Source organism: Lotus japonicus, chromosome 4 (assembly GCF_012489685.1).
Source record: "Lotus japonicus ecotype B-129 chromosome 4, LjGifu_v1.2".
In the NCBI taxonomy this organism is placed as follows: domain Eukaryota; kingdom Viridiplantae; phylum Streptophyta; class Magnoliopsida; order Fabales; family Fabaceae; genus Lotus; species Lotus japonicus.
This window is the reverse complement of record NC_080044.1, coordinates 6,110,944-6,136,656: the sequence shown is the minus strand read 5'-3', so window position 1 is coordinate 6,136,656 and position 25,713 is coordinate 6,110,944. Positions and strand designations below refer to the sequence as shown.

The 25,713-nt window shown below is 34.1% G+C and overlaps 2 protein-coding genes and 1 pseudogene across 7 annotated transcripts; all 3 read right to left on the bottom strand.

Moving 5' to 3' along the window:
* Positions 1-688: 688 nt before the first annotated feature.
* Positions 689-4,542, bottom strand: LOC130714107 (endonuclease 4-like). 3 transcript variants are annotated; one of them, XR_009011159.1, is made up of 10 exons: positions 4,358-4,541; positions 4,048-4,228; positions 3,827-3,937; positions 3,673-3,728; positions 3,325-3,408; positions 2,659-2,751; positions 2,419-2,486; positions 1,932-2,005; positions 1,367-1,539; positions 689-1,020 (listed from the first exon to the last, which is right to left on the bottom strand). XR_009011159.1 is itself a non-coding variant. In XM_057563994.1 (9 exons), exons 1-9 carry the CDS (start codon positions 4,484-4,486, stop codon positions 1,421-1,423), a joined length of 915 nt encoding a protein of 304 aa, XP_057419977.1. In that variant the 5' UTR covers positions 4,487-4,542; the 3' UTR covers positions 1,181-1,420. The 3 variants fall into 3 exon arrangements, 1 of the variants encoding a protein (XP_057419977.1); XR_009011158.1 differs by having other exon boundaries at positions 690-1,020; positions 1,289-1,539; positions 4,358-4,540; XM_057563994.1 differs by lacking the exon at positions 689-1,020 and having other exon boundaries at positions 1,181-1,539; positions 4,358-4,542.
* Positions 4,543-6,051: 1,509 nt separating this feature from the next.
* On the bottom strand, positions 6,052-11,152 carry LOC130712180 (berberine bridge enzyme-like 17; annotated as a pseudogene).
* An 826-nt stretch (positions 11,153-11,978) lies between these two features.
* On the bottom strand, positions 11,979-17,938 carry LOC130711111 (bifunctional 3-dehydroquinate dehydratase/shikimate dehydrogenase, chloroplastic). 4 transcript variants are annotated; one of them, XR_009010576.1, is made up of 12 exons: positions 17,559-17,938; positions 17,346-17,451; positions 16,246-16,464; positions 15,342-15,688; positions 14,610-14,673; positions 14,380-14,488; positions 14,143-14,283; positions 13,538-13,686; positions 12,994-13,156; positions 12,819-12,860; positions 12,166-12,272; positions 11,979-12,051 (listed from the first exon to the last, which is right to left on the bottom strand). XR_009010576.1 is itself a non-coding variant. In XM_057560600.1 (11 exons), the coding sequence occupies exons 1-10, from the start codon at positions 17,756-17,758 to the stop codon at positions 12,823-12,825; spliced, it is 1,536 nt and encodes a 511-aa protein (XP_057416583.1). In that variant the 5' UTR covers positions 17,759-17,938; the 3' UTR covers positions 11,979-12,272; positions 12,819-12,822. The 4 variants fall into 4 exon arrangements, 2 of the variants coding, with proteins under 2 accessions (XP_057416583.1, XP_057416582.1); XR_009010575.1 differs by having other exon boundaries at positions 12,166-12,257; positions 17,559-17,937; XM_057560600.1 differs by having other exon boundaries at positions 11,979-12,272.
* Positions 17,939-25,713: the final 7,775 nt, after the last annotated feature.

Below are 25,713 nucleotides of genomic sequence, written 5' to 3'. Positions count from 1 at the left end.
AACTGCCACAAATCACATAGTTTTTCTAGTAGAAACTTTGTGGGGGTTCCTGTAGTGGTTTGAAAACTACAACAATCACTTTTTTTTCTTCCACAATCTGCATATTTTGAAAATATGTTGCTCATCAGGCATGTATGAGAATTGATATTGATTTAAAAACTTGTTTATGTATTTAAGTTTTAGAGTAACTTTACATGATAACATTTAACTTTGTGATTTATGTTTTGGGACATGTGAAATCATGTTTGGGGAAGGCTAGGTGTTTACATGGGGAAATCGCGCATGTTTTTTCCTGCACAAACAAATATATTTAAAGAGAAATTTAGGACTTGGATCAAGTCATAGGGTGTATTTTCTTTTTATTTGATGGTTTATTAGTTACCCTATGCATTGAATTTTCGAAAAGTAGTTCGAAATGCTAAGTTATGTAAAAAAAAGGTAAAAACCACAGAGTTACCCGATGACAACTCATGAAGTTCATACTCCGGTGAGCCTAAGACTTATATTTTCTAAAAGGCTCTTGACTTAGAAAAAGTGAAAACAACCAATTATTCAGTGATAACTTGGTGAGTCGAGGTTCCGGTGAACCAAGACTCTAGTTTTGAAAGGTTTATGGTGACAAAAGCTAAGTTATTCGTTGATAACTCAGGAAATCATGGTTTGAGTGATCTGTGACTTGGGTTTCGAAAGAAAACTTTAAAAGTGAATTAATATGCGAAAATGTGTACAATGGAATGATCCCCTGAAGATGTGACTTCAAGATTGACAACTGTTATGTACAATGGAATGATCCCCAATTGATGTTAATTTTGCTAGAATTCACATTATATGCAAAAACACAGGAGCTGCTATTATCATTTTGCTTTCAAGCTGCCAGTGAACATCCTCCCATGATCAACTCAGATCTTTAAATGCCCGTCCAGTTGTGACTTGTGACTATTGTCATAGGCAGCCCATTACACTTATTGGCAATTTGAGCAGCTAGTTTTTCAATTTCTGAATTTTCACCTATTCCTGTAACTGTGGGTGGGAAATAAAAGAAAATTTTGAGGGACTAAAACTAAAACATATGTGAAATGTCCGAGTAGGCGCCTACATGGACTGATTATTGATAAAAAAAATTAAAAAAATGTCAAATAGGCTCTGATGTTATAGGGACCATTTTAAATCAAACAATATATTTTAGGGACCAAAAAAGAAGAATATATTTTGTAGGTTCAGGTGAAAAGTCAGGACCAAAAACATATTTAACCGGATTTCGGATTTCTTAAGAGTAAAATATACTCACCCCTCAAGGTCACCCCTGTCGAGCTCTGTTTAAAGGCAGTGAATATACAAAAAGGCTGGGTTAAACATGATTGCTGACCTTCAAAGGAAAGCACTATTATGTACAATGGAATGATCCCCTGAAGATGTGTCTTCAAGATTGAGCAATTCTAGTCTTAGAATTAAAAATGCGATTGAGGATAGCTGCGAGTCGCACACCTCCTTGAGCTAGCCTTTTCTCCACAATAGGCAGCCGAGAAAGGAAGTATTCATCTACATTATAAATAAAATAACAAAGAATGAGATGTTCCTTTCAGAAAAACAAGTAAAAGATTCTACAAGGTATTGGCTAATTGCCTGTTAGAATAATTTGGACCATTGTATTGGTTATAATGACACATAATTTGGATTTTAATTTTATTATTATCTGATAGGAAAAATATGATTCGTTAGAAGAGAGAAAGAATGCAATGCATGAGATCAACAATCCTCCTCAAAATAGAAAAGAACACAACACAGAAACTCAAACAGAAATTGATTCACACAGAAGAGAAAATCAATCCCTTTTCATATCAAACTAGGTACCTGCATTGAAGTTAAGTCTCTAGCTGAAGAATCTGATGTTCCTAAAATATTTTATTTAAAGTAAAAGAAGTAAGAAATACCTTCCAAAGTGCTTCCGGGTGTGGCATTCTTGTATGCATACTTGCATGCTAACTTAATGCTTTCAGAAGCATACCTGAATGTAACCAATAAACTAATGAAGTCATGATATTTAATTTCTTTATATCTGTCCTACACAAGAAGTTCTGTAATTTGAAGTAATGCGCTAATATGGAAAGTCAAGGGGAGTCCATCACTATCAAAGGCACAAACAAACATTTTACAACACATGGATTAATTATAATTAGCATTTTGATTGATTAAGAGATGTAATTTCAAAATCATCAATTCACTATATTTTCAAGGGGCAGAGAACAGACTTAATGATAATGGGACTCAATAAATCAATCAATGATATCTTAAAACATACATGTAGAGATATTTACTGCCAAGCAATAACAGTAATAAATTTGATACTCAGTCACCAATAAGACAAAACAAGAGAAAAATGATAAAGAAGGTTGGGCAGGAAATGTAATATCCACATACCGATCTGGACATGCTGTGTAGTTGTGTGCACAATGTTCCCAAATAGATACATCATTTGACCAAATATCCTGCAGAAAGTGATTAAAAATTAGTTAGTTTTGGGGGCCAACACAGGTACACATTTCAAGCCCAAGCAAAGTAATAACAAGTGAGATGATAAATGAAAAAACTTCACTTTATCTATGCTGGATATCTCCTTATTTAAATAAATGCATAAAAATAGAGGGAAAAAATAATTACTGTAATATTCCTCTGAATAGCCTGTATCATAATTGAAAGATCTGAACCATAGAACGTTTTCAGAGCAGACTCAATAATCATGTCATCCCATACCTGCTCCAAAACCAAACTTACTGAATTTAGTCAACTTACTAGAATATTACATGGACAAGTTTCAAAAGCATTATGATCAACAGGTCAAAACCAAAATATGTGTATAAGATCTTATTGACAATGTAAGTAAGAAGCAACATAAAAAGTGGGGCCATCTTTAGACAGACAACGTAATTCCTAAGTTATAGAGTGAGAAATGAATACACCAAGGTTCCTCTAAATTTGACATCAAGTATCATGCGTAGGAATCTATGGAATACATAGAAATGAAATTCAAGTTCATTCCCATTTCTTTAAAAGGACAGCGATCCTCAATCTTTCCCTTTCCCATGTAACCATTTTCTCCCACCACAATTAGTACATCAAATCAAACAGCATATGAAATCTCAATAATCATGAAGTTCAAGTGGGAGTATAAATTCTTTAGAAAAAAGACATGAAAAAAATAAAATTCTCAGTCAATCACAAACACTGCATAAAATTTTGAAATAAATTCCTAGTACATGATAGTTAGGTTGCAAAATGCAATTAGCCCTGCATCAAGTAGTATATAATCTGATTCTTTACACTCACATGATGAAGATTTGTTTTCCTCCGGTACCATCGAACTGTTATCGAGTTTCCACCTAGGTCTCCAGTAAAACCAACATGTAGGGGCTGCACCAGAAAATGGGAAATGAATAATCCTTTAAAGCACAATTTTGGAGAAGGAAAAAATCGTTTGACCATGTTAATGATATTTTTATATTGCAGATAGGGAATAATATCATAACCAATCTCCATCAATCATTTTTTCACCCAAACACTGGTAGGCCTGTAATGCAAATCAAGGACAAAGATTTGAAAGTCACATGTATCCTTTAAATCAAGTATTCATTCTGTTGTTCACTAAACTTCGAATAGGATCCAAGAAAAACAAACCTGATGAACATCCCCAACAAAATGTGACAAGAACATTAGTGCCTCTGTCAAATTATCTGCAATTGGTATAGGAAAAGCAGTGAATTGAAGAACCTGTGACCAATCTTCCTATTACGGAACAAGCAAGTTAAGCATATGCTCTGCAAATTCTTACAGCGTAATTCAGGTGAAGTATCTGCATTATCTGATTTGAGCTGCATTGTATAATTATATATTGCTCCAGTGACACATTTATGCTGATGTCCATAAGAATCATGACAGTCTCCTGTAAGAATCACAAGACACAATCTAGTAATTTGTGAATTGTAAGGCCACTAAATGAGAAGCCAAAATGCAGAATAATGTTACAAAAAAACAAAACAAACCAAAACTTACTGCAGTAATCATAATTACACTTGAAATCTGGTGTGTCAACATAATGTAAAGCACTACTCCAACGATAGCGGTAATTACGCCGAACCTCATCAGGCCAAGAGCAAATTGCAGCAAGATCACCTTCAGCAGAATCTGGAAGCAGTTGTTTCACAGCAAATAGAGCATCTTCACTAAGATACTCCTAGAAATTGAAAACATACAGATTTCTTTTATCAGCACAGAACCCTAATCTCTTACACCCAACTCAAACTCTAACACTTAAAAAGCAATATTGAATCAAAATGAAGAGTTGTATGGTATGGTTGGTTACCTGTGTGATCTTGCAAATTGCATAGTGGCCATGTTTTCCCCAACCAAGAAGAGTTGGCAGTGGAATCAGCAAGAGAAGAAAGAGCAGTGTCACTCTTCTTCCATTACAGGGTATCTCAGGGCCTCTCATACAGTACAAGTTGTGAATTTAGGAAGTTGTTTGTGATTCCTAAAATACCTTTGTTTGTTGTATGGTGAGAGTACATGTTTCACTTCAAAACTAGATTTGGTACCTCAAAAATTGTTTTCTTTCTCTAAAAATTGATTTTAATGAAAGTTATGTTACAAATTAAAAGAATGGTAATTTGAAAACTAACAGATAATAGAAAATATTTTCTACCAAAAAAGATCTTTTAGCTATTGGTATTTTAGTTTTAAAAATGAAAAAGAGAATTAAACAAAATTTTCATTTTTTAAAACAAAAAACAATTTTAAAACGGTTATGAATAGGATGACCATATGGGTTTGGGCCATGTATCTCCTTTATGGGCTTGGGCTATTATCTCATCTCCATGTAATTGACCTAGTTCTAGTGTTATAAATAAAAGAGGCTGCATCAATCCGCCACACCTCCAATTTCACACTATTACTTGTCTCATCTTTCTCTCTTCTCCTATCAGTTCTCTTCTTCCTCTCTTCCTCTTTTATCAATTCATAACAAAAACATTATAATCAAACATACTTAATTTTTCATGTGCAACCAAAAAAACATACTCATAATTTTTAATACACATTTACTCACCGGAATGCACTTGTTGGATTAAGCTAGGGACATAAGAGTTGGGTGGGATGAAGAGTGAAGCATCCAGGGTTCGAACCCTAAGGAGGAATTAATTTACTAACATTTCTAACAACTACTCCCTTCGTCCTAATTATAAGCTAAAGTTGTAAAAATCATGCTTATTAAGAAAATCTTAATTGATGGAATTTATTTTTTAAAAAATGATACAATCTTTCCTCTATAGTCCCCTTGCCAACAATTATGTTACACTTTTCTCGTGATATACTAACCTCTAATCTACTGACACCGTAATACACTGATTACACTCCCTCAAAATGGAGGATGGTCAAGATTTACAATACCCATCTTGGAAAATGAAAGAATAAAAAGCACTAGAAAGCAAAGCTTTAGTAAGGATTTATGCTAACTGATCAGAGGTTCCAAATTCCAATAGGCAGCACACACATGAGTCATGAGAACACCAAGTGATTTCTCCCTAACGCAATGCCATAATCAATATCCAAATACTGTACTTAGTACACTCATGAACACTGGGGGTTAGCCGTTAGCATCAATATGAAGGGCAGTTTGATTGTTACAATAGAGAAACGCTTGCCGAGTACAATGAATTTGTAAGTCATGCATAAGGTAGTCAAGTCATTGCAGCTCACAAGTGTTTGTTTAAAGCTCACAAAAAACTATGATTTTAGAGGGACCTAAGACATTATAAAAATTGATTTTTATATCACTCTAAAAGTCATGGTTCATTGGTTTAAGTCCCTCTAAAATCATGATTCCTTGGTTTAAGTCTCTCTAGATCCGTTAGGTAAGGGTAACAGCATAAGCTTATCCCTCCATATTATTTTCAATTGCTTTATATTAATAAGTAATAGTAAGAAATTTCAATTTCTTATATTTAAAATTAAATAGTTACATTATTTAAATTTTAATTATTAAGCATTATTTTAGGACGGTCAAGCAGCAGACAGTGTCTCTTGACCTAAAGTGAGAAGTATATGAATAAGACTTGAAGAGCTGAAGTAAAAACAATTCTTATATAATTATATATAAGCTAAAAAAAATTACCTCAATATATAAGTATTGCTTATAAAAAAAAAATATAGCTAAAGCAATTTTATTCTATTTTTTTCCCTCAAATTAAGACTACGTCTCAATTTTACAATTCACGGGGACTTAGGTGGTATACTTTGTTCATATCTAAAGAAATTCTCAGGATCAACCCTGGTTTTCACTCTCACTAATCTCTCAAAATTATCTTTGAAAAATTTGCTTCCGTAAACTTGAGCTGTGTCAAAGCTTGTTACGTTACTTGGATGATTGGCTCCAATATCAATATCCCTATAATTGAGGAATGCCTCACGTGGAGAATTTGAAACATATGGGGTCATGAATTCATAAAATGACCTTGAAAAGTTCATATAATGATCTGTGGCGTCGCCTTCAGTCCAAGATGTGTAGTACTGAATCTTGAACAAGTTCCCTGCTCTGTGAGGAAAAGGGGTTTCATATGGTAAAATTTTCTCCATCTTTCCACCATAAGGATTCCATTCCATCCTTATATTCACACCTTTAATCATCCAAGCCCACATGGATTGCATAGCTTCCTTTGGAATTGGTTTTTTCACATAGTCTGACTTACTTTTATAGTAGCCTGTAGAAAGCTCTTTGGGTACATCCAACAAACTTTCAACGGGGGTTCCAATTGGATTCCTCTCCCAGAAAATAATGGAATTCACCCAAGGCATTAAGATGCAATCACTTTTCTTCAAACCCAGTTCAGGGAAAGCCCCATCCACCAAAGGCAAAAGCCTTTCAATTGGCCCTAAGAATTGACCAATGAAAGAAACTCGCACTGTCTTTTTACCCACCTTTCCATCCACCACTTCATGCGTAGCCCTTATGAAAAGATCTTCAGGAAATTTTGTTGCAACTTGTTGCCATTTGTAGACAACATCTGTTGCACCTTCTTCTAAAGTCCTTGTCACATTGAAAACGGTCACTTCTGAAGTCACGGGAACCAATTTGATCTTCCATGACAGAATGACCCCAAAACTGGCCCCACCACCTCCTCTAATAGCCCAAAATAGATCTTCTCCCATGGACTTTCTGTCAAGAATTTGACCATTGACATCAACAAGTTTTGCATCAATGATATTATCCACAGAAAGACCATATTTTCTCATCAAATTTCCATACCCACCACCCGAAAAGTGACCACCAACACCCATAGTAGAGCATACCCCAGCTGGGAAAGCATGCACCCTGCTTTTCTTTGCAATGTTATAGTAAAGTTTGCCAAGTGTTGCACCAGCTTGAACCCATGCTGTCTCGTCTTCTATGTTCACATCAACTGCATTGAAATGAAACATGTCAAGGATAACAAACGTTACATCTGATACATATGAAAGGCCTTCATAGTCATGGCCACCACTTCGGATCCTAATTTGAATGTCGTTAGACTTGGCACATGAAATCGTTGCCTGGACATGATTTTCCTGCAGGGCAGTTATAATGGCTAGAGGTTTCAGTGTTGTTGCTGTTTTGAATCTGTTATTCTGAATGCGCGCATTCAAGATGGATAAGAATGAGGTGTTGTGTGGAGTGTCAGTGGCTTTAAAGACTGGAATGTTTGAATTTTTTGAATAGTGAGAAAGACAACTAAGAAATTTTTCACCGGGTGATTTTGATGTTGTGTGTGAAATAGTCAGGACAATGGTTAAAGTTGTCACGACAAGAGGCCATGAGTACCCCATCGTTTCTAGTTTCTGATGCTAGTACAGATTACTAGGTTGAGGCTTAGCATTACAAATTGCATTTGATAAAAAATATATAGGAAAATTAGCTTGAACAACAAATTAAAAATACTATATTTTGTATACAAATATATTAATATTGTAAAGATAGAAAATACAATTTTGTAAAGATTTCTTTAATTAAATTAAATTAAAAATACTATATTTTGTATACAAATATATTAATATTGTAAAGATAGAAAATATATTATATACATTTAAATAGTTTATAAATATTTTAAAGAAAGAGAATATAATAATATATACATACTTGAGAAAATACACTAAAACATATAATGATAATACTAAGAAAAGTGAATTTGACTAACATCAATAAAATATTAATGAATTATTAATACAAATTAATATTATTCTTTATATTAATAAGTAATAGTAAGAAATTTCAATTTCTCATATTTAAAATTAAATAGTAAAATTATTTAAATTTTAATTATTAAGCGCAATTTAAGGGACTTTTTTAAAAAATAATAAGTCAAATTGACATGACCATTACATTATTAACAATATCAATTAGTGGAAAATAATATTTTATATTTATAAATAATTGAAGAAGTTTTCAATTTCTCATGTATTAATAAAAATTAATTTTATTCTTTATATTATTAAGTAATTGTCAGAAATTTCAATTTATCGCGTTTAAAATTCAATAGAAACAATATTTAAATTTTAATTCTAAGCCTAATTTTAGGAATTGTTTTTTAAAATATTAAGTCAAATTTACTTGACCATTACATTATTAACAATATAATTTAGTGGAAAATATTCTTTCATATTTATAAATAATTGAAGAAGTTTTTAATTTCTCATATATTAAAGTATTAATTATTTATTAATAAAAATTAATATTATTCTTTAAATTATTAAGTAATTGTAAGAAATTTCAATTTCTCATATTTAAAATTAAGTAGTAACATTATTTAAATTGAATTACTAATCACAATTTTAGGATTTATTTTAAAATAATAAGTCAAATTGACTTGACCATTACATCATTAACTATATCAATTAGTGGAAAATCATCTTAAAATTAATTGAAGAAGTTTTCAATTTCTCATATATTAAAATTAATTTTATTTATATTTTAATTACTAATAGATTTTGAAGATTTCTTTAAAATATTAAAATAAATTAAATTAAATTATATTTGTATGTATAAAAAAGTATTTAGTATCAAAGTTAGAATAAAAAAAAGAGTATAAAATTGCAGTATATCTATTTTGTGTTTACTTCTGAAATTCTGGTTCAAGCACAGATGTCGCATCAAACGTCTAAGACATCTTGCACAACGTACAAGAGATAAATCACAATTTCAACACAGTTTAAACCAGCAAAACAATAAAGAAGAACACAGAGAATTGGTAACTCAGTTCGGTGCAACGTCACCTACGTCTGGAGGGCTTCAGCCCGAGAAAGATAATCCACTACTATAGAGAATCAAGTACACAAAAGGTCTTAACTGAACAGCCCCTGTTCAATGCCTTTTCTACGTATTCCTACCCGTGGTTTATTACTTAGGTCTTCCCCTAAGTATGAGAACCCTCTCTCACTTTCTCACACAATCACTGCCACAGTGATTGAAACAATAAACAACAAGATAAAGATGAAGAGATTACAACTCAACTAAACAAACCAACTCTATGTCATATGATCATCAATGGAGGCAGTAAAGTGGTGTAAAAATAACAGTGGACTCATAAAGAAACAAACCCTAAAACACAACTCTTGCTCAGGCAACCCAACGCACAATCCACACCTTGAGCAGCTAGGGTTAGGTCTCCTTAAATAACAATTCTTCAGTAGTCTTTAATCTTCAATGGGCTTGCAAAACCAGAGTCCATAAGCTTAAATATGGAACAAATCTTCTTGTCAAAGATTTGATCACAAACATATCTTTCCATAAGCTAAAATAGAAACAAATCTTTCTTCACCAGATTTGATCACATAATAAAACAACCATCTCAGACTAAATCTATAACAAATCTTTTTAAACCAATACCAAATCTTATCAAATAAGATTTGAATATGAAAAGATATAATCTTCTACAATTTAAACCAAATCAAATCTTTTTCAGTAGATTTGATTATACCTCATATATTTCCAAATAAAACATAGAAACTTCTTCAACAACCCTAACTTAAATACCACGTAATCAAAGCACAACTTCACAGATAACTTAACCAACTCATATCAGATCCGCATGGACACATGTCATAGTCAAGATGTTACAACATCGTGTCCGACATGTTGGCAAAAACACACTTAGCTAAAATGCAGACATGCAGACAATGATGAACAAAGGAACAACAATTTCTATATCTATCTATATATACGAGTGTGTGTATCTTATTAAATATTAATAAGATTTTAAAATTAATTAATAATTCTAAAATTTGTGACGATTTCATATTTAAAAATAAAAATTAACATTATTTAAATTTCAATTATTAATCACAACTTGAGTTAATTAATTAAAGATAATAATAAGAAAAATTGAAATTGACTCACACTAATAAAAATACTAATTATTTATTTTAACCTTTTATATTATTATTATTTATATTAATAACTAATTGTAAGAAATTTCAATTACTCACAGTTAAATTAAATATTAATATTTTTTAAATTTTAATTATTAATCAAAATTTTATTATTTTTATAATGAAAACAATATTAATAAGAAGAAGAAGTAAAATTGTCTTGACCTGTACATCAATTACAACATTAATTAGCGGGTAGTAGTCTTTTATATTTGTAACTAATTGTAATTTTTTTTAATTTCTCATATATTTTTCTGGTTACAAGAGGAATTTCTCATATATTTGAATTAAGATTGAGGATTTTGTAACACCCCAACTTTTAGGGGTCACAATAGTGACCTATTTTAAAATAAATGCGAAATATGCGGGTAAATTTTATTTTTTCTTTTCTTTTCCAAGGTAAACATTTCACAACATGCAATGCATTAAACTTAACATAATTAATTACAACCCATAGTGCCATGAACATAGGCCAGAAGGCAAGACTTACAAGTTTACAGAAAGCATCAGTAGTTCCAAATATATTACAAGTGAAAACATCAAGCGCCTCATAACAGTAGGCTCTAGCCACGCATATACCAGCCCAATCTCATCGACCCGCATCCTTCTCACTCATGAAGTACGAGTCCTCGTCGGAGTGCTCAATCATTTCGCTTCGAACCTGCCCTGAATGGCGAACCATCACAAACCAGTTGTTGACCATCTTGCAGTTTGCCGACCGTCCAAACACAAACAGATAAACAAGGCAGTGCAAGGGTTAACTCACAGAAATAATGCATAATACGAGCAACATATCACAAGATAAAGATATGTGTATATATAGCATGTTATACCATAAGCATATTCATAACGTGTTATCATTTTGCAATTTATATTCTTCTACTTTTTCAATCCACCTCAAAAGAGAACCCATAAATCATTCAAACCTAAAACCCCTTCAACCCGAAACCATCCACTAATTGCTTTCATTTTCATTTTGTACAATGGATACATCAGATACTCAGTTCTGAGGTTAAATATTTTAAGCGAAAATATTTAAAGCCCAATAGTAAATCTAGGGTTCCAAATTGCAGATGAACCAAAAGATGCGTCGGATCTGCCATGGAACTTGCATTGTGTTCCCCCGTTGCTGCCAACTAACGAACCTAAGCATTAAGGAGTATTCACCTCTTTGTCAAAAAGCTTTCACCGTTTTGCACAGGCGTAGGCATAGGGCAGCAGCGGTCGTTGAATATACACACCGATGCAAACCCATTAATTTCTAAGTTACGTTTGGGTATTGAAAAGGCAAAAACAACTCAGACAAGCACAACTACTGCCCTAATGATAATGTCAAACCAAGGGAACAGAAGAAACAAAGGCAGTAACTGAAGTAAAAAGGCCATATAAGAATGAATACTCAATTACTCATCACACGCAAGTCCTTAGTTAATCCTTTTTTTCCATAAAATTAATTGGAAAAGGGATGCATCTTCAGCTTTAAACAGTTGGATAGAATCATGGAACTACAAATCTGGAACTGCAAAGGATTTGAGAGAAATTCAATTGCTAATATTAATAGTGATTGCCAAGAAGTCTTCCTGGCCGCATAAATACAATTTGCTGCATGAGAAAGTGGAAATTTAGAAGTGAGGAAAATGCAAAGGCAAATTTAAAATGATGTTTTTCCGGTCAAATTTTTTAACAGATGTTGCCTGATGTTACATGTTTAACAACCTAAATTCTTCCCGTTGAAAGCCAAAACAATCGAAGTAAGCCATGCTGCGGTCACTATTCTTCTTCTAGGATTGTAATGCAAAAATCATTCCCTGCAACCAACAAATCTATTACCTTCTCACAGTAAGATATTAGGCAGTATTGCAATATTGCCCTCAACCTATTAAGTCAAGAAATGTAAAATAAGAACAAAAAAGTGAGGCCTGTAGTGTAGTATTCTTCAGAGGAGAATGTTTCAACTTTCAAGGATAATAGACAATGGGTGTTAAGTATATCAAAGGCAGCCAACATCAAGCAATGTGTCCTAACAGTTTTAAGAGTAAAGTAGGATAAGAAAGAAAAAGAACGAGCAGGAAATAAATATATACACATTGGTAGCTGACTTGTTACTAGTCCAGCATAAAATAAGTTGACATTTTCAATGAAGTAGAGATAACAAAAATAAGAAAATAAAGAACACATTGTGCAATTATATTGCAACAAGTCAATACTCAACATTCACCGTGTTCAGCACACAAAGTAAAAATGGTGGAGACACAAATACATTCACTTCATTTTCTAAAGCAATCACAGATGGAGTAATGGAAGCAAAGTCAGAATTTTAAATACATGGGGAAACATGACCAGTGAGATAGAAGATAGGTCTTACAAACCTCGTTAATTTTCCAAGGTTTTTCTGATGAGCTCCTTTGGTGCTGCAAATGTATCAATGGAATCAAAGAAAGAAAATAAGATGTCAAAACCAATCAGATGAAATAAAGTACAGACAAGGGAACCAGGGTACAAAAGTCCAAGGAACAGTTATGAAAAATTTTACAGTCAGTTTACCAGGCAATCCAGTATAATTCTCATACTGTCCATATGCTTGTCCAATAAACATCTCCAATCCTGTTACAATAGTGGCTCCTGCTTCTTCTGCTTCCTTCAAGAGTCTAGTCATTTTAGGTGTGTAGACAGCATCAAAGACAAGCGAGTAAAATTTCAACGCATGCTGCAAAAACAAAGGAATGATTGGTTCTCTGGAAGTCAACTGACTCTTGTTCCATAGCAAGAGATTTTGCGCCTTCATACTAATTTAACAATGACACCCATCAAAAAGAGAAACACCATGGCATATTGTTACGATACCTATCTCAATAATACAATACAAACTTGAGGCACCAAAATGTCAAAATCAAAGACGAGGTTAGGATGCATTTAGGCATTGTCAACCATCTCAGCCTAAATTCACTTAATATACCAATGATCGTAATGATTTTGAACAGAAATCCAATCATCATTAGGAAACTATATGATGGTCAATAACATATCAAAATCAAAACATCCACTAACAATAACAAGCCCTATTGGTATAGCACAGCATAGGAGATACCTTAGAAACAGGTGTTTCATCAACTTTTGGTTGCATTCCAATTGATGTTGTGTTTGCAAGAATCATACCATCCTCTGGGTGGAAATTATCTAAATCAGCAAGGGCTATTGCATCACCTCCAATTGCATCAGCAAGTTCTCTGGCGCGATCTATATATAAATAATACATACAATACATCATTAAATATGTTTCATAAAGGGAAGTGAAAGCTAAGATTTTTTTAGTCAGAAAAGCTATATGTTGAATGTAAATATACTGATTCCTGGGGCAAGCAATATTATACCCTATATTATACAAATAAGCTGTTAATACTGTGTGATAAGTAATGATATTGCATAAATATGAAAGATAAATTTTGGACTGTAAAACCTCTCTTGAGAGGCCATTCCCCAATCATATTTAACTAACTAATTCTCTCGCTCTTTCCCTCTACAGACATTATTATGCAAAACTTATGTAAAAAATTTGCATCCATGTGACAATGAACTGAAAGAATTCATAACATTGTTGAATTCTCCTGCATGGTGTTTTGCAACAAGATCCTGGAAGAACCTTTCACAATTCAATGTTTTAGCTTAGGCAGGATATAAAAATACGAAGTTTACCATAGGTGCGGTTTGCAATCACAACTCTTGCTCCTTTCTCTTTTGCACCATAAGCTAGTGCCTTCCCGGCACCACCAGCCCCAATAACAACAAACAGCTTACCAGCTAATGGTGAAGATGCGCCACTAACATTATGTTTACCTGCAATGAAATAATTGAACCACACAACATCTTTTTCAGACAGTTACCAACAACAATGATATCATAAATTGCTTAGCCACTAAATATAACAACTACCTCGTAGTCCATCCTCGATTGCAGAAATAGAACCAACATAATCAGTATTATACCCAATCAACTTTCCATCAGTGGGTCTTCTTATAACACAATTTACCGCTCCTATTGACTGTGTTTGTAACCAATTTAAAGTGTTCATATAAGAAATGAAAAAGAATAAAAACTCTTCTGAATACTGATCCAAGATCGCCCAACACACATTGTAACACATTGCAAGTTAACAACTATACCTTTGCCACTGGATCAACCTCATCACAGCACTTAAGTGCTGCCTCCTTGTGAGGAATGGTAACACTGAAATATATGTACATATATTAAAATCAAACTCAAATAGTGAGAGGTTTAACTATTCAATATAGAAAAATGGTAGAAATAGAGTGATGTACTGGAGACATGGACAAAAAAGAGATAAGGAACAATAAAAGAAAGGAAAAAATAAGAGAGTCTAAAAGGATAATTTCATGAGTCAAACAATAGAAAGGTTTTCATAGAACTAGAAGAAAGCTTGGAATCATATATAGGGTTCCTAGGGCATTTAAAACAATTGGAAATATTAAAGAAAGATCGATCAACCCAAAATAGTGATGTATGCTAACATGATACTTCACATGAAACGAATTTAGATATGGCCTAACAACATTTTAATCCTGAATGGAATTGTCAAGTCAATGCTTGAGTAGTTAAATTACTTTACCAACCATTTCTAAGTTTTGAAATATTGCTAATTAGTAAGAATCCTCAACACTTAGTAAAACACAAAATTAATAACAAAAGCCATGACATATGAGTAGATTGTTAGCTTATTTTTATATGTAGCTCACGAGAAAACTCAAGAATATCGTGATTATGAAAAAAGAATGCAGTTGCAGTGTGTGTTACCCTAATGTAACCATAGCAGACATGCAAGAAGCATCACACACTCACATAAATAAATTCAAACAATCTACATAAGGAGTTAGAACCTGAATCCCGCAAAATCTGTTGATGAGTAAGTCCTTAGAAAATTGGCAAGGTCATCTACCAACAAATACACATAAACTGCATCAAGACCAACTGACTTGAAGACTTCATTGAACAACATGGGTGATTTACTGTGACTGACAGGCTTCCCAATAATCCCGTATACCTTTGTCATAGGCCCCAGTTGTCGGAAATTGTAGAGATACAGTAGATCCTTTAGTGTCGGTTGACCAGGAGCTGAAACTACTCCTGATTCCAGGGTACCAAAAGTGAGATACCCACCAAATTTTGCACAAAGTACACGTGATATCAATCCCCTATCACCCATAACAAGTCCAATAAATGGAACCTGGGAATTTGAAATATAGTTATTCTTAAATAAAGTATCACAGTAAAAGGCTAAAAGCCTGAACCTAATAATTATAAATTTAAATATTACCGTCAAAAAAATCAGAAACAGAGTAGTAATGTTCAAAGGGGCACGGGACTTGAAATTAGCCACATAAAGTTGAAGCATTAACATATCATGATACAAGCCAAACCTATTGGATAATTTTATTCAATAGGTTAGATACAATGGCCGAGTACTTAACGAGTTTTTTCTAGTTCTGCTACCATTGCTGTATGGTTTTCAACAGTTGGGGCAAAGTGCAAACATTTGGTTAAATTTACAGGGGCTTCAGTTGCGTTGTTCATTTTATTTTCAGATATGTACCCTATTTTGACCTATCTTTCTCAATTGAGCTGAAATTCAGTTCCTAAATAACCTCAAAGCATTTTTACCTTTATAATACAATAATTAAGTTCATAAATGTATAAGCTCAATAGCTTATAAGAGATCAAATAAAAACTGTATGAAGTTAAAATTTTGTTCCAAGTTTCATTTATTCAACATACGCATCTTACTTGAGAATGCACCATTATTTGAAACATGCGTGCCACATCAGTGATCTCCACAGCGGTGGTTGCAATCTTCACTATGTCTGCCCCAGTTGCTTGTATTCTTGCTGCAAGGTTGCCAAGATCCTCAACTGATGGAGTAAGCTGATAGTTGTGAGATGAAACAATGACCTTGGTTTTTTCAAATGTCTTCCCACGTATAGAGTCATAGAACTCGTGAGCAACCTTTGGAGATATGGGAGAGACAAAAATGTTACACTAAGTTTCAGAGTTCAGACATCACATAGCAAACAATATGAAGACACTACATTTAGTATCAATATCTGAGAGTAATAACTAATAACAGGCATTCAACCTGCAGTTGAATTTCTATAGAAGAGCTCAATGCTGGATGCAACTAGGCTACTAGCATGACAAATCCAAATATTTCCACTAGAATCAGACAGACTGAAATTTAACCAAAACCTATGAGAAAACAACCAGAAGACAGATTTGGGATACATGTATTTTCTTCAGCCTGATCCATGATGCACCGAGCTGGTAAACTAAGGCTACATTTGGAATTGGAAGAGCATATTTGTGTTTATCTTATAGCATAAGCACTTATGCAAGTGTTTAGGTAAGCTTATGAAAATATCTTATAACCTATCTATAAGTTGTTTTGAGCTTATTTTTATAAGCTGCTCAGATTAGCATATAAATAGGTTATTTTGAGCTTATTTTTATAAGCTTCTCAAATAAGCTGATGATGTGATCAGTGCTTATTACCATAAATGCTTAATTAAGGTTGCTTATCTACAAACACCCTAAAAACATAATAAATGAGGAATGGAATATGATAGCATATTTATCAAACTACGCAACTACAATTACACAGTAGCCATAGCATAATACTGTATTGGAAAGACTAAGGCTCTGGATTTCGAACAATTGACATAGCAACAAAATCTACGCGGGCATTTCTTGTTTTATATTATTTTTTTGAAGAAAACTCCCCCAATTCATCTGATTGAGTAAGATTCCTATCCATTTATACTACAATGAAGCTGTTAGTGAAGTGGAATTGTGAATCAACTAATAAAGTCAAAAGGGGAAAACAAAACAACCTTAAGTTCAACGTCAATGTAATCAGCTCCCAACTCCATAGCTAATCGCAGTGCATCCAACCGTTTGTTTTCATCACCATCATATTTACCACCCTCCCATGTAGGCCTTAAAAAACAAAAACAAAATATCATCAAATTGCAATCAATGCCCATCACCAAATCACATAAAATCAATTATCAGAAAGAGCACAAGATCGATCCGCACTCACGCACCTGTAAGTAATCAACACAGGCAAAAGGCGATCCTGAATGAGAGTGTGAAGGTCAGGAGAGGGGTTGAAAGTGGTCAAATGGTCTAAGCGAATTTCAACGAGGTCAGCACCGTTTTGTTTAGCTTTTTGCACATCAATCTTCATTTTCTCTATGGTTTCCCCCATTATGGGGATGCAGATTAAGGTGGCACTCTTCCTCATCCTTTGAATTGATTTGATTTGCAGAGAGAAGTGAAGAGAAAAAGGGAGAAGATGAGTCAGTTAGTTACTTACAGAAATGTTTGGTAATGGGGTTTGTTTGAGATGGGTAGGTGGTGTGACCAACAACAACAACTGTGTGTGAGAGAGAGAGAGAGAGGGAGTTGTTGGGTTGAATTGTGTTTTGATTTGATTGCTGTATTGTCCTCTCTTTTGTAAACACTTCATTTCCACCTATTTTTGTTTCTACCTCTCTCCTCTTATCATCTATCACATCTCATACTTTTTCTCTCATACTTTTTCTTTTCTTCCTATCTCTCTCCTCCTCCACCTCCTTCCACCTCAAAATGAGGTGTGAAGAAATCATAATTCTCTCTCTTTTGTGATGGGTATGGGTGGTTGGTGAGGGAGTGAGTGAAAACATAGTACTAGCATCTTCATTGCTTCAGCCTTCAACCATGTAACTCTGAGTCATTCCAAAAGATGTGAAAGTCCCAAAATAACCCCATAACAATATTTGTATTCCAGAAATAACCTTGCTATCATCTCTCATCTTCGTTATGAGTTCTGACTCCATTGCCAAAACTAGGGATGGCAATGGGGCAAAAAAAAACCCGAACCCGCGGGTACCCGCGGATAAAAATCCGCCACGGGTATAATAACCCGCGGGTTCGGGTACCCACGGGTTTGAAAAACGGATATTTTAAATATCCGTCCGAAAACGGGGCGGGGCGGATATCCGCGTACCCTACTCGTGGGTACCCGTTAAAGTAAAATTACATAAATGCCCTTACTATTTACTTAGGCCAAATTAAAATTTTAGGGTTTCATTCTTCTCCATTCACTCTTTCCCTCTCCTTCAGCCACCGTCAGCGCCGCACACCACCATCTCCTCCCGCCACCGTCAGCCCATCTCCGGCGACTGGTACACCACCACCGTCTGGTAAGAGAATTCGATGCCTCACGCAACCCATTGCTGCGTTTTTCTTCGTTATCTGTTGTTTTTCGAAAATACCCTTTACTTATGGTAGATATTGAATGATAGGTATACATAATGATCATGGCTATAACGTTCTGTTTCATACCGTTTCAAGTCTTTTTTTCTTGGGTTAGGAAGCTAACAAACTAAGAAAGTGGTATGGGATTGGTGCCACTCTATTTGTAAAATGGTTTTTTTCTAGCTGAAAGGCTCTCCTTATAGGTGAGTTTGATAAAATTATCGGCTGTTTATGGGATAATCCAGTGGAAAGGAAACATTCTTGCATTCCATCATAAAATAATTATATGCATGTGGATGATTTTGGAAGAGAATTCATTTGTCACTCTACTTGGAGAACTGTGGTTTTATGCATACAACTGATTGGCTTATTGGTTGTGTTTACATGATAGAATTGTGGTTATTTGATAGCATTTGCCTTATTGTTTAACCCATCAGCTCAATGTTGATGCATACTGTTTTGTTTAAAAGTAAACTGCATAATTGTTCACATTATATGATGATTTTTATATCTCTGATTATGCATACTGTTTTATTTTTTTTGTAGAATGTCTACGGAACAATCATTCAGTTCGACTATTCCATTGGGTGATGGCCAAGAAGGAGAAGAAGATTCTCCATATACTATGAGTGGTTCAGATTTTGGTGCAGTCCCTGAAACTGTTTTGGATGAAGAAGTTACAATTGAAGTTGTGGGTGATAAAAGGAAGACAAGATCTGAAGTCTGGGGCCATTTTGAGCATAAAATAATTGATGGCAAACAGAGAGCAATTTGTGTACATTGTGGAAAAAGTTTGTTAGGTGATCCAAAGCAAGGTACAACACACTTGCGCAATCACTTGAACAGGTGCAAGGAATATCAAAAAAAGTGTGGAGAGCAAAAACATTTCAAAACCGAGCAAAATAAGAGTGAGGATGGTTCTTATGTGCTTAACCCTGAAAAAGCAAGACAAGCTCTTGCTAGAATGATCGTCGCCCACGAATATCCATTAGCTGTGGTTGACCAATCAAAACCAAGGCTACATGGCTGTGACTGCTCACTTCATTGATGACTCTTGGGTTCTTCAAAGTCGTCTAGTGAGGTAATGCCTAAAATTTGTCATCTTTTTGCAAAGACTTGTTATCTTGTATGTGTTGTTAATGATTTTTATTGAGATTAGGTTCATTCATGTGCGTGCTCCTCATAGTGGAAGAGCTCTTGGGGATGTCTTGATTCGGTGCTTGAAGGATTGGAGTTTGGATGGTAAGTTATCAACTTTAACCCTTGATAACTGTTCTGCGAATGATAAAATTATTGAATATATTTTGGATGATATTTCACATAGCAAACTCATCTTGGGGGGTCGCATTTTTCACATGCGATGTTGCGCTCACATCTTGAATTTAGTTGTAAAAGATGGGTTGTCTGTAATGGAAATCTTAATGTACCAGAGCGGTTTTTTGGGTAGTTGTTATCAGTTTGTGGATTCTTGGTATTGTAGACATGTTTTTAAATTGCTGCTACCATTTTGGTATTGTAGACATGTTTTTAAATTGCTGCTACCATTTTGGTATTTGAGACTATTTTTCTTTTAGCCTACCAGTTGTGCTTTTCAGTGAGTAGTAAGACAATTATTTGGCATTTGAGAATATTTATAATCTTGGATTGTTTTGATGAACTTGATATTTCAAACTAATTGAAATTAATTCATATTTATTTGTTTCATCCGCTCAATTAATGTTCAATTATATGGGTGTTATTTAAGATCTGAAATCAATTTAAATTTCCAACAAAAAAAGTTAATTTGCAGTAATTTAGGAAAATAAAAAATTGTAAACGGGTACCCGTTTGGCGCTTAACGGGTACCCGCGGGTATCCAAACTCGTTTAAGGCCCGTAAACGGGTACCCGTTTGACGCTTAACGGGCACGGATACGGGTCGACTACCCGCGGGTAGTGTTGCGGGTTCGGGTACGGGTTCGGATACCCGCCCCGTTGCCATCCCTAGCCAAAACCCTAGCCGCCGCCGATGACCACGCCACATATCGTCCTTTGTCTCTTCTGCGATTCCAGCGCCATCGACGAGATCGTCACAGATCGTCTTGGTCTCTGGGTTCACAGACATGGATGATTGGGATGACTTCCACGGAGGAGGTGGGTATGGTGGTGCTAAGGAAGGTATATGGCAGAAGATGGTGGTGGCGATTTAGGTGAAGGCGGAGATGGAGGTATGGCGGTGGTAGAGTAATAGAACAAGGATATTTTGGAAAATTCAATCTTCAACGATAATTAATCTCAACCATCGAATTTTTTACTATATCCAATGGTTGTTTTTTTTTTTTGGTCAAATCCAATGGTTGTTAAACTGAACCAGTTCACTTTTGCAGTGACCCAAAGGCCCAGAAAAACTTTTTTTTTTGAAAACATATTAGCATCACCATTCTGGTTTTTGTCTGGCTCTGAAAACCATAAAAACTAGCTACTTCGAGCAAACGACTAGGACTAATTATGTTTTTTTTTTTGAAATTTAGGACTAATTATGTTGACTACATTTTTTTAGGAGTGTGAAGTAATTATTTGATTTTAGTTCTATAAAGGGACTTAGTAAGGTAACATTTGTCATGAAAAAGTTTTGTTTTCAAGCACTTTTTGCAGCTACGGATTGGCTTGCCAAACATGGGCATAGTCTCTTGACTCTTGGTGTTCGTACTATTAGTTAGCCGGCTAGTGAGCTTCAACTCGTCTCAAAGTTGGAGTACTCCCTCGTCGCACCGCTGCTGAATCACTACAAATCCGTTGCAAGTTGAGCCATGACCAACCAATGGTACTCGCTTTCTCATATAATCGTTTCCTCTATTTATTACACCCTCCTCCTTCTAACCACCATCTCTGCAAGCACAATCTCTGCTTCTGCTTCTCCTACAGAGTGAGAGAGGGTTTGGATACAGATTTACTGATCTAAGATCAAATCCCAAAAACACTCTAACTTGTTAGAACTTCCTTGCTGTCTAGACTTGGCCTTACATCGCCTTGGATCTGGTGAAATATGAATATAGATCACGATCCACCAAGCCATTCACCAGAATTTATGTAGTTAGAGCGACCAAATCCAAGTTTAGAGAAAGGTGGTGCGTGAAAGTGTGGGGTGAGGAAGTTAGAGTAGAGGGGTCGGCGCCAACTACAAGGTTGCTTCCCTCCCTCCTCAAATCTATCTTCCTCCTCCTCATTGTTATAAGGTGGAGCATGAAAATGCGTCTGAAACACACATCGAAAGTGTGAGTTAAAAAAGTGAAAAGCTACTAAGGGTATTTTTGAATTTTTTAAGTTTCAGATGGTATAAATAGATGTCGGGTGGTATTTATTAGAGCAGTAACACGATTACAGATCAAAAGTAGAGATAAATACACGAAAGCTTTGTTCACGCAGTTCGGTCAAATTGCCTACGTTTGTGATTATAGAGCAGCTATAGTTCTGTTTATTGATTCGTTATGAATACAATAATTAGGATTTCAGTGTTACGCGGTCCCTGGCCCATTGCCCCTATGACACTGCCTATAAGCAATACTCAACAGCTCACATTAATGAAGCTCAGCTATTTAACAGTTTTAAATACATATATTAATAATTATTTTATAAAAAAAATTACACATGTATTACCTTTTTGATTTTATAAAGAACGTAATTAGTATAGTTAAGTGTGTTTTTTAATGCTGATATTTTTTTTAAACTGATAAAAACATTAAGTAGAAAATTCCATTACTTTTATGAATAAAATAGTATCAGTAAACTTATTTAATATTTTTTTTGCAAATTAGATTTTATCTAAATAATAACAGCTAAACCTACTATAATACATTCATAATAGAAAAAACATGTCATTGAGTAGGTACATTTAAATGTATTAAATATACATATGTTATTATCATTGTTAATATTACAAACATTTGTAGCTACAACAAAATTTTAAAGCATACAAATTCATTACTGCAGCGGACAATATTCATTGTGTATGCTGCAATTGAGAAAATTGTGAATACAGATGATTGGTATTATCATGATTGCAAATGTCACACAGCAGCATACTCTGACAGAGCACAGTATTTTTGTCCAACATGTAACAAACACGTAACTCCTACCATACGGTAAACTCCATTTTGAATAAATAAATTACTTTGATCAATAAAGAGTACATTTAATTTAAGTATTGATGTTTGCCTAAGGTACAAGCTGTTGATGAATGTTGCTGACAATACTGGATCTGCAACTATGACAATTTTTTATCGCGATGGTATTTCTCTGATCAACAAAAAAAAAGCATTGAAATTTTGGATGAAATGAAAAAGGTAAACATGTACATTTAAAAATAAGTACTTTTACATTAAAAAATTAAATCATAAATATTAATTTAATTCATTTTATTTTAAATAAATTGTAGAACGGCTGCATGGAACACCCCCAAAAGAAATTGGTGATTTATTGCACAAGAAAATTCTTTTCAAGGTCGAAGGGAAGGATAGATTCGGAAAGTGGTTCAAATTGGCATTTAATGTGCTCAAAATTTGCATGGACCCACAAATAATTTCAAAATTCAAGTCAAATTTACAAGTGCAGATATGATGAAGAAGATCAATATGGAGAAGATTTAGAACCATTCCCTTTATGTTGCTTACACATAAATAGAGTTTGTGCTAAACGTTTCTTTATATTTCTTTATCCACATTGACAATTTATACTTTTTTGGGTATATTGACCTCGGTGGTCAATTTGAATCATTTTGACAATTTTTAAATTTTTCGTATATTGACCACGTTTGTCAATTTTTCAATGAATCATTATTTGTTCGAAAATCTTAGTGCAGATATATATATATATATATATATATATATATATATATATATGGTTTCCACACAAAAACACATTGCTCTAAAACAAGAACAACGGAAAAATTGATCATTTTTGGGAACACTAAACCTATATGCTAAACTAACAAAATAACACCCACAAAACTTTAAAAAACCATTAAAAAAACATCATAACTATAATTAATAAATAAATATTAAACAATTTGTTAAACAATTTTTTTTTAAAAAAAATCAAGAACAAATTCCCCGTGCCTTGCACGGGTTTAAAACTAGTTAATAACAATTCTCTTTTTTTATATGTATTAAATTATTTGAATATCTATGAAGAGAGTTATAGAAACGGTTTCAACTTTCAATTCACACTGTGAATTTCAATCCAAATCCGCATGTAACTATCATTCTGATGACTAATAAGTTTGAGGAATGGCGGTGAGGAGACACGTCTTGTGGAGTGACATAAGACTAACCGTTGCCGTTATTACCGTTACACAGACACGAGTCCTAATCTCTTAAGAGTTAAGACAGTCTAATCCCGTAATGAGCGGGTTTGAGTCACTTTTTGCTTAGTCCAGTAACCACCCACACGGTATTGGATTTGTCAAAAGTGTATCCATCCATTTATATTTAATTCAGGGTAAGATTTTTCAATTTGCATGCGTTTAAAAATATATATATATATGGTAGTTACCATCTGCCATTAATTCCCAATGGCAGTGAGTGCAAGTTAAATAACATGATCCAGACACGTTTCCACCTAAAAGGTTTGAAAGTTAAAACCATTGTCAAATAGATTTGGAGTTGCCTTGAGCTTTTCTTTCCTTTAATTATCCTTTCGGGTGTGCTGGTCCAATAGATATGGAGTTGCATAATGCCTAAACGCATTTCAAACTTCTTCTATCCATCTTCTTTAATAACATTTTTTAATTGTTAATTATTTTTCTTAACCAAGGCCTCTCTACTAACTCCAAATTGGTACTCTTGAAAATTTACTCTTGACTCTTCAAAATTGATACTCTTTTTCCTTGATAGGTTTTTCCAATGGGGTTTTATCTTATCAAGGTTTTAATGAAGCTCGTTTTGTTTAGTCTATTTTCATTGAGGTATTAGGTGGGGTAATTTCGTTTTCCTTAGGATCCTTACTCTTGTTCAAGTTAGCTTGTAGCTTGTCTCTTTCTATCTACTTCTTTCTCGTTGTATTGGGTTGAAGTACCCCTTGTACTTCTAGTCAATATATTTCTTATGGCTTATAAAAAAAAACTAACTCCACATCTTATAATTATGATACTACACTTTACCCCATGATCAAAGCACTAAGTGGTAATGGCTGACCAAATAGTTTTTTTCCATTTACAGGAATTGAGATTCGAACTTTCAACTACTTACTTAAGAGACGAAATACTAAACCACTACATTAACCCACTTACTTAAAAGTTGTTTCCACTTTGCAGTTCGCACCCATATAAATATCTTTCTCTTTCTGTACTGCGGTTTCTATACAACTTACTTTTTTAGTTTTTCTGAATGATCTTATGGAACTTTCTTGCCATATGAGTTTTCACCACAGCGCATATTATTTTTGTCTCAACTTTTTGTGCAATTACGGGACACTTGCAGACAGAGACAAGTCCATTTTATCCACTAATTGAGGAAAATTCTTAAGCTTATACCTTTTGTCTTTTTTATTGAACCGACCATTTTATCTCTTACTCAGAGAGAAGATCAGGTAGAGCTAAAATCATATCCATGCTTAATCGAGTGTATAAACTTCTATCCACTCAGACCAAAAGGATCAACAAATGCCTCAAATTTCGGCTCGACATGTCAAAATTAAAAAATGGATTTAATTTGAGTGTCATTAACAACCCCTTTATCAGATATTGCAGAGAATAATTCAACCTTAAAATTCGATCGGCATATTAGATCACTTGGGGGCTGGGGCGATTTCAGAATCTCATGAAATATACCTTAAATACCCGCACTTGACATAGAGTCCTATCTATACGACTATACCCACCAATTACATGCCAAAGAGTGCCACATATGTATGTAGATAGAGTCTGGCATACTTGTTTTTGGGTATCTTACTTTTCTCCTTAAGGAGAAATGGGATCAAATAGTAT

Bases quoted from the DNA above. Each gene is read 5' to 3' on its own strand.
- LOC130714107 (XM_057563994.1), bottom strand. From the start codon at position 4,486: ATGAGAGGCCCTGAGATACCCTGTAATGGAAGAAGAGTGACACTGCTC. The intron at 4,229-4,357 runs GTAACCAACCAT...TTCAATTTCTAG, and splicing joins CAATTTGCAAGATCACACAG to GAGTATCTTAGTGAAGATGC. The intron at 3,729-3,826 runs GTAAGAATTTGC...TACCAATTGCAG, and splicing joins TACTTCACCTGAATTACGCT to ATAATTTGACAGAGGCACTA.
- LOC130711111 (XM_057560600.1), bottom strand. From the start codon at position 17,758: ATGAGGAAGAGTGCCACCTTAATCTGCATCCCCATAATGGGGGAAACC. The intron at 17,452-17,558 runs GTGCGTGAGTGC...TTGTTTTTTAAG, and splicing joins CCTGTGTTGATTACTTACAG to GCCTACATGGGAGGGTGGTA. The intron at 13,687-14,142 runs GTAAACTTCGTA...ATTTATATATAG, and splicing joins GATTGCAAACCGCACCTATG to ATCGCGCCAGAGAACTTGCT.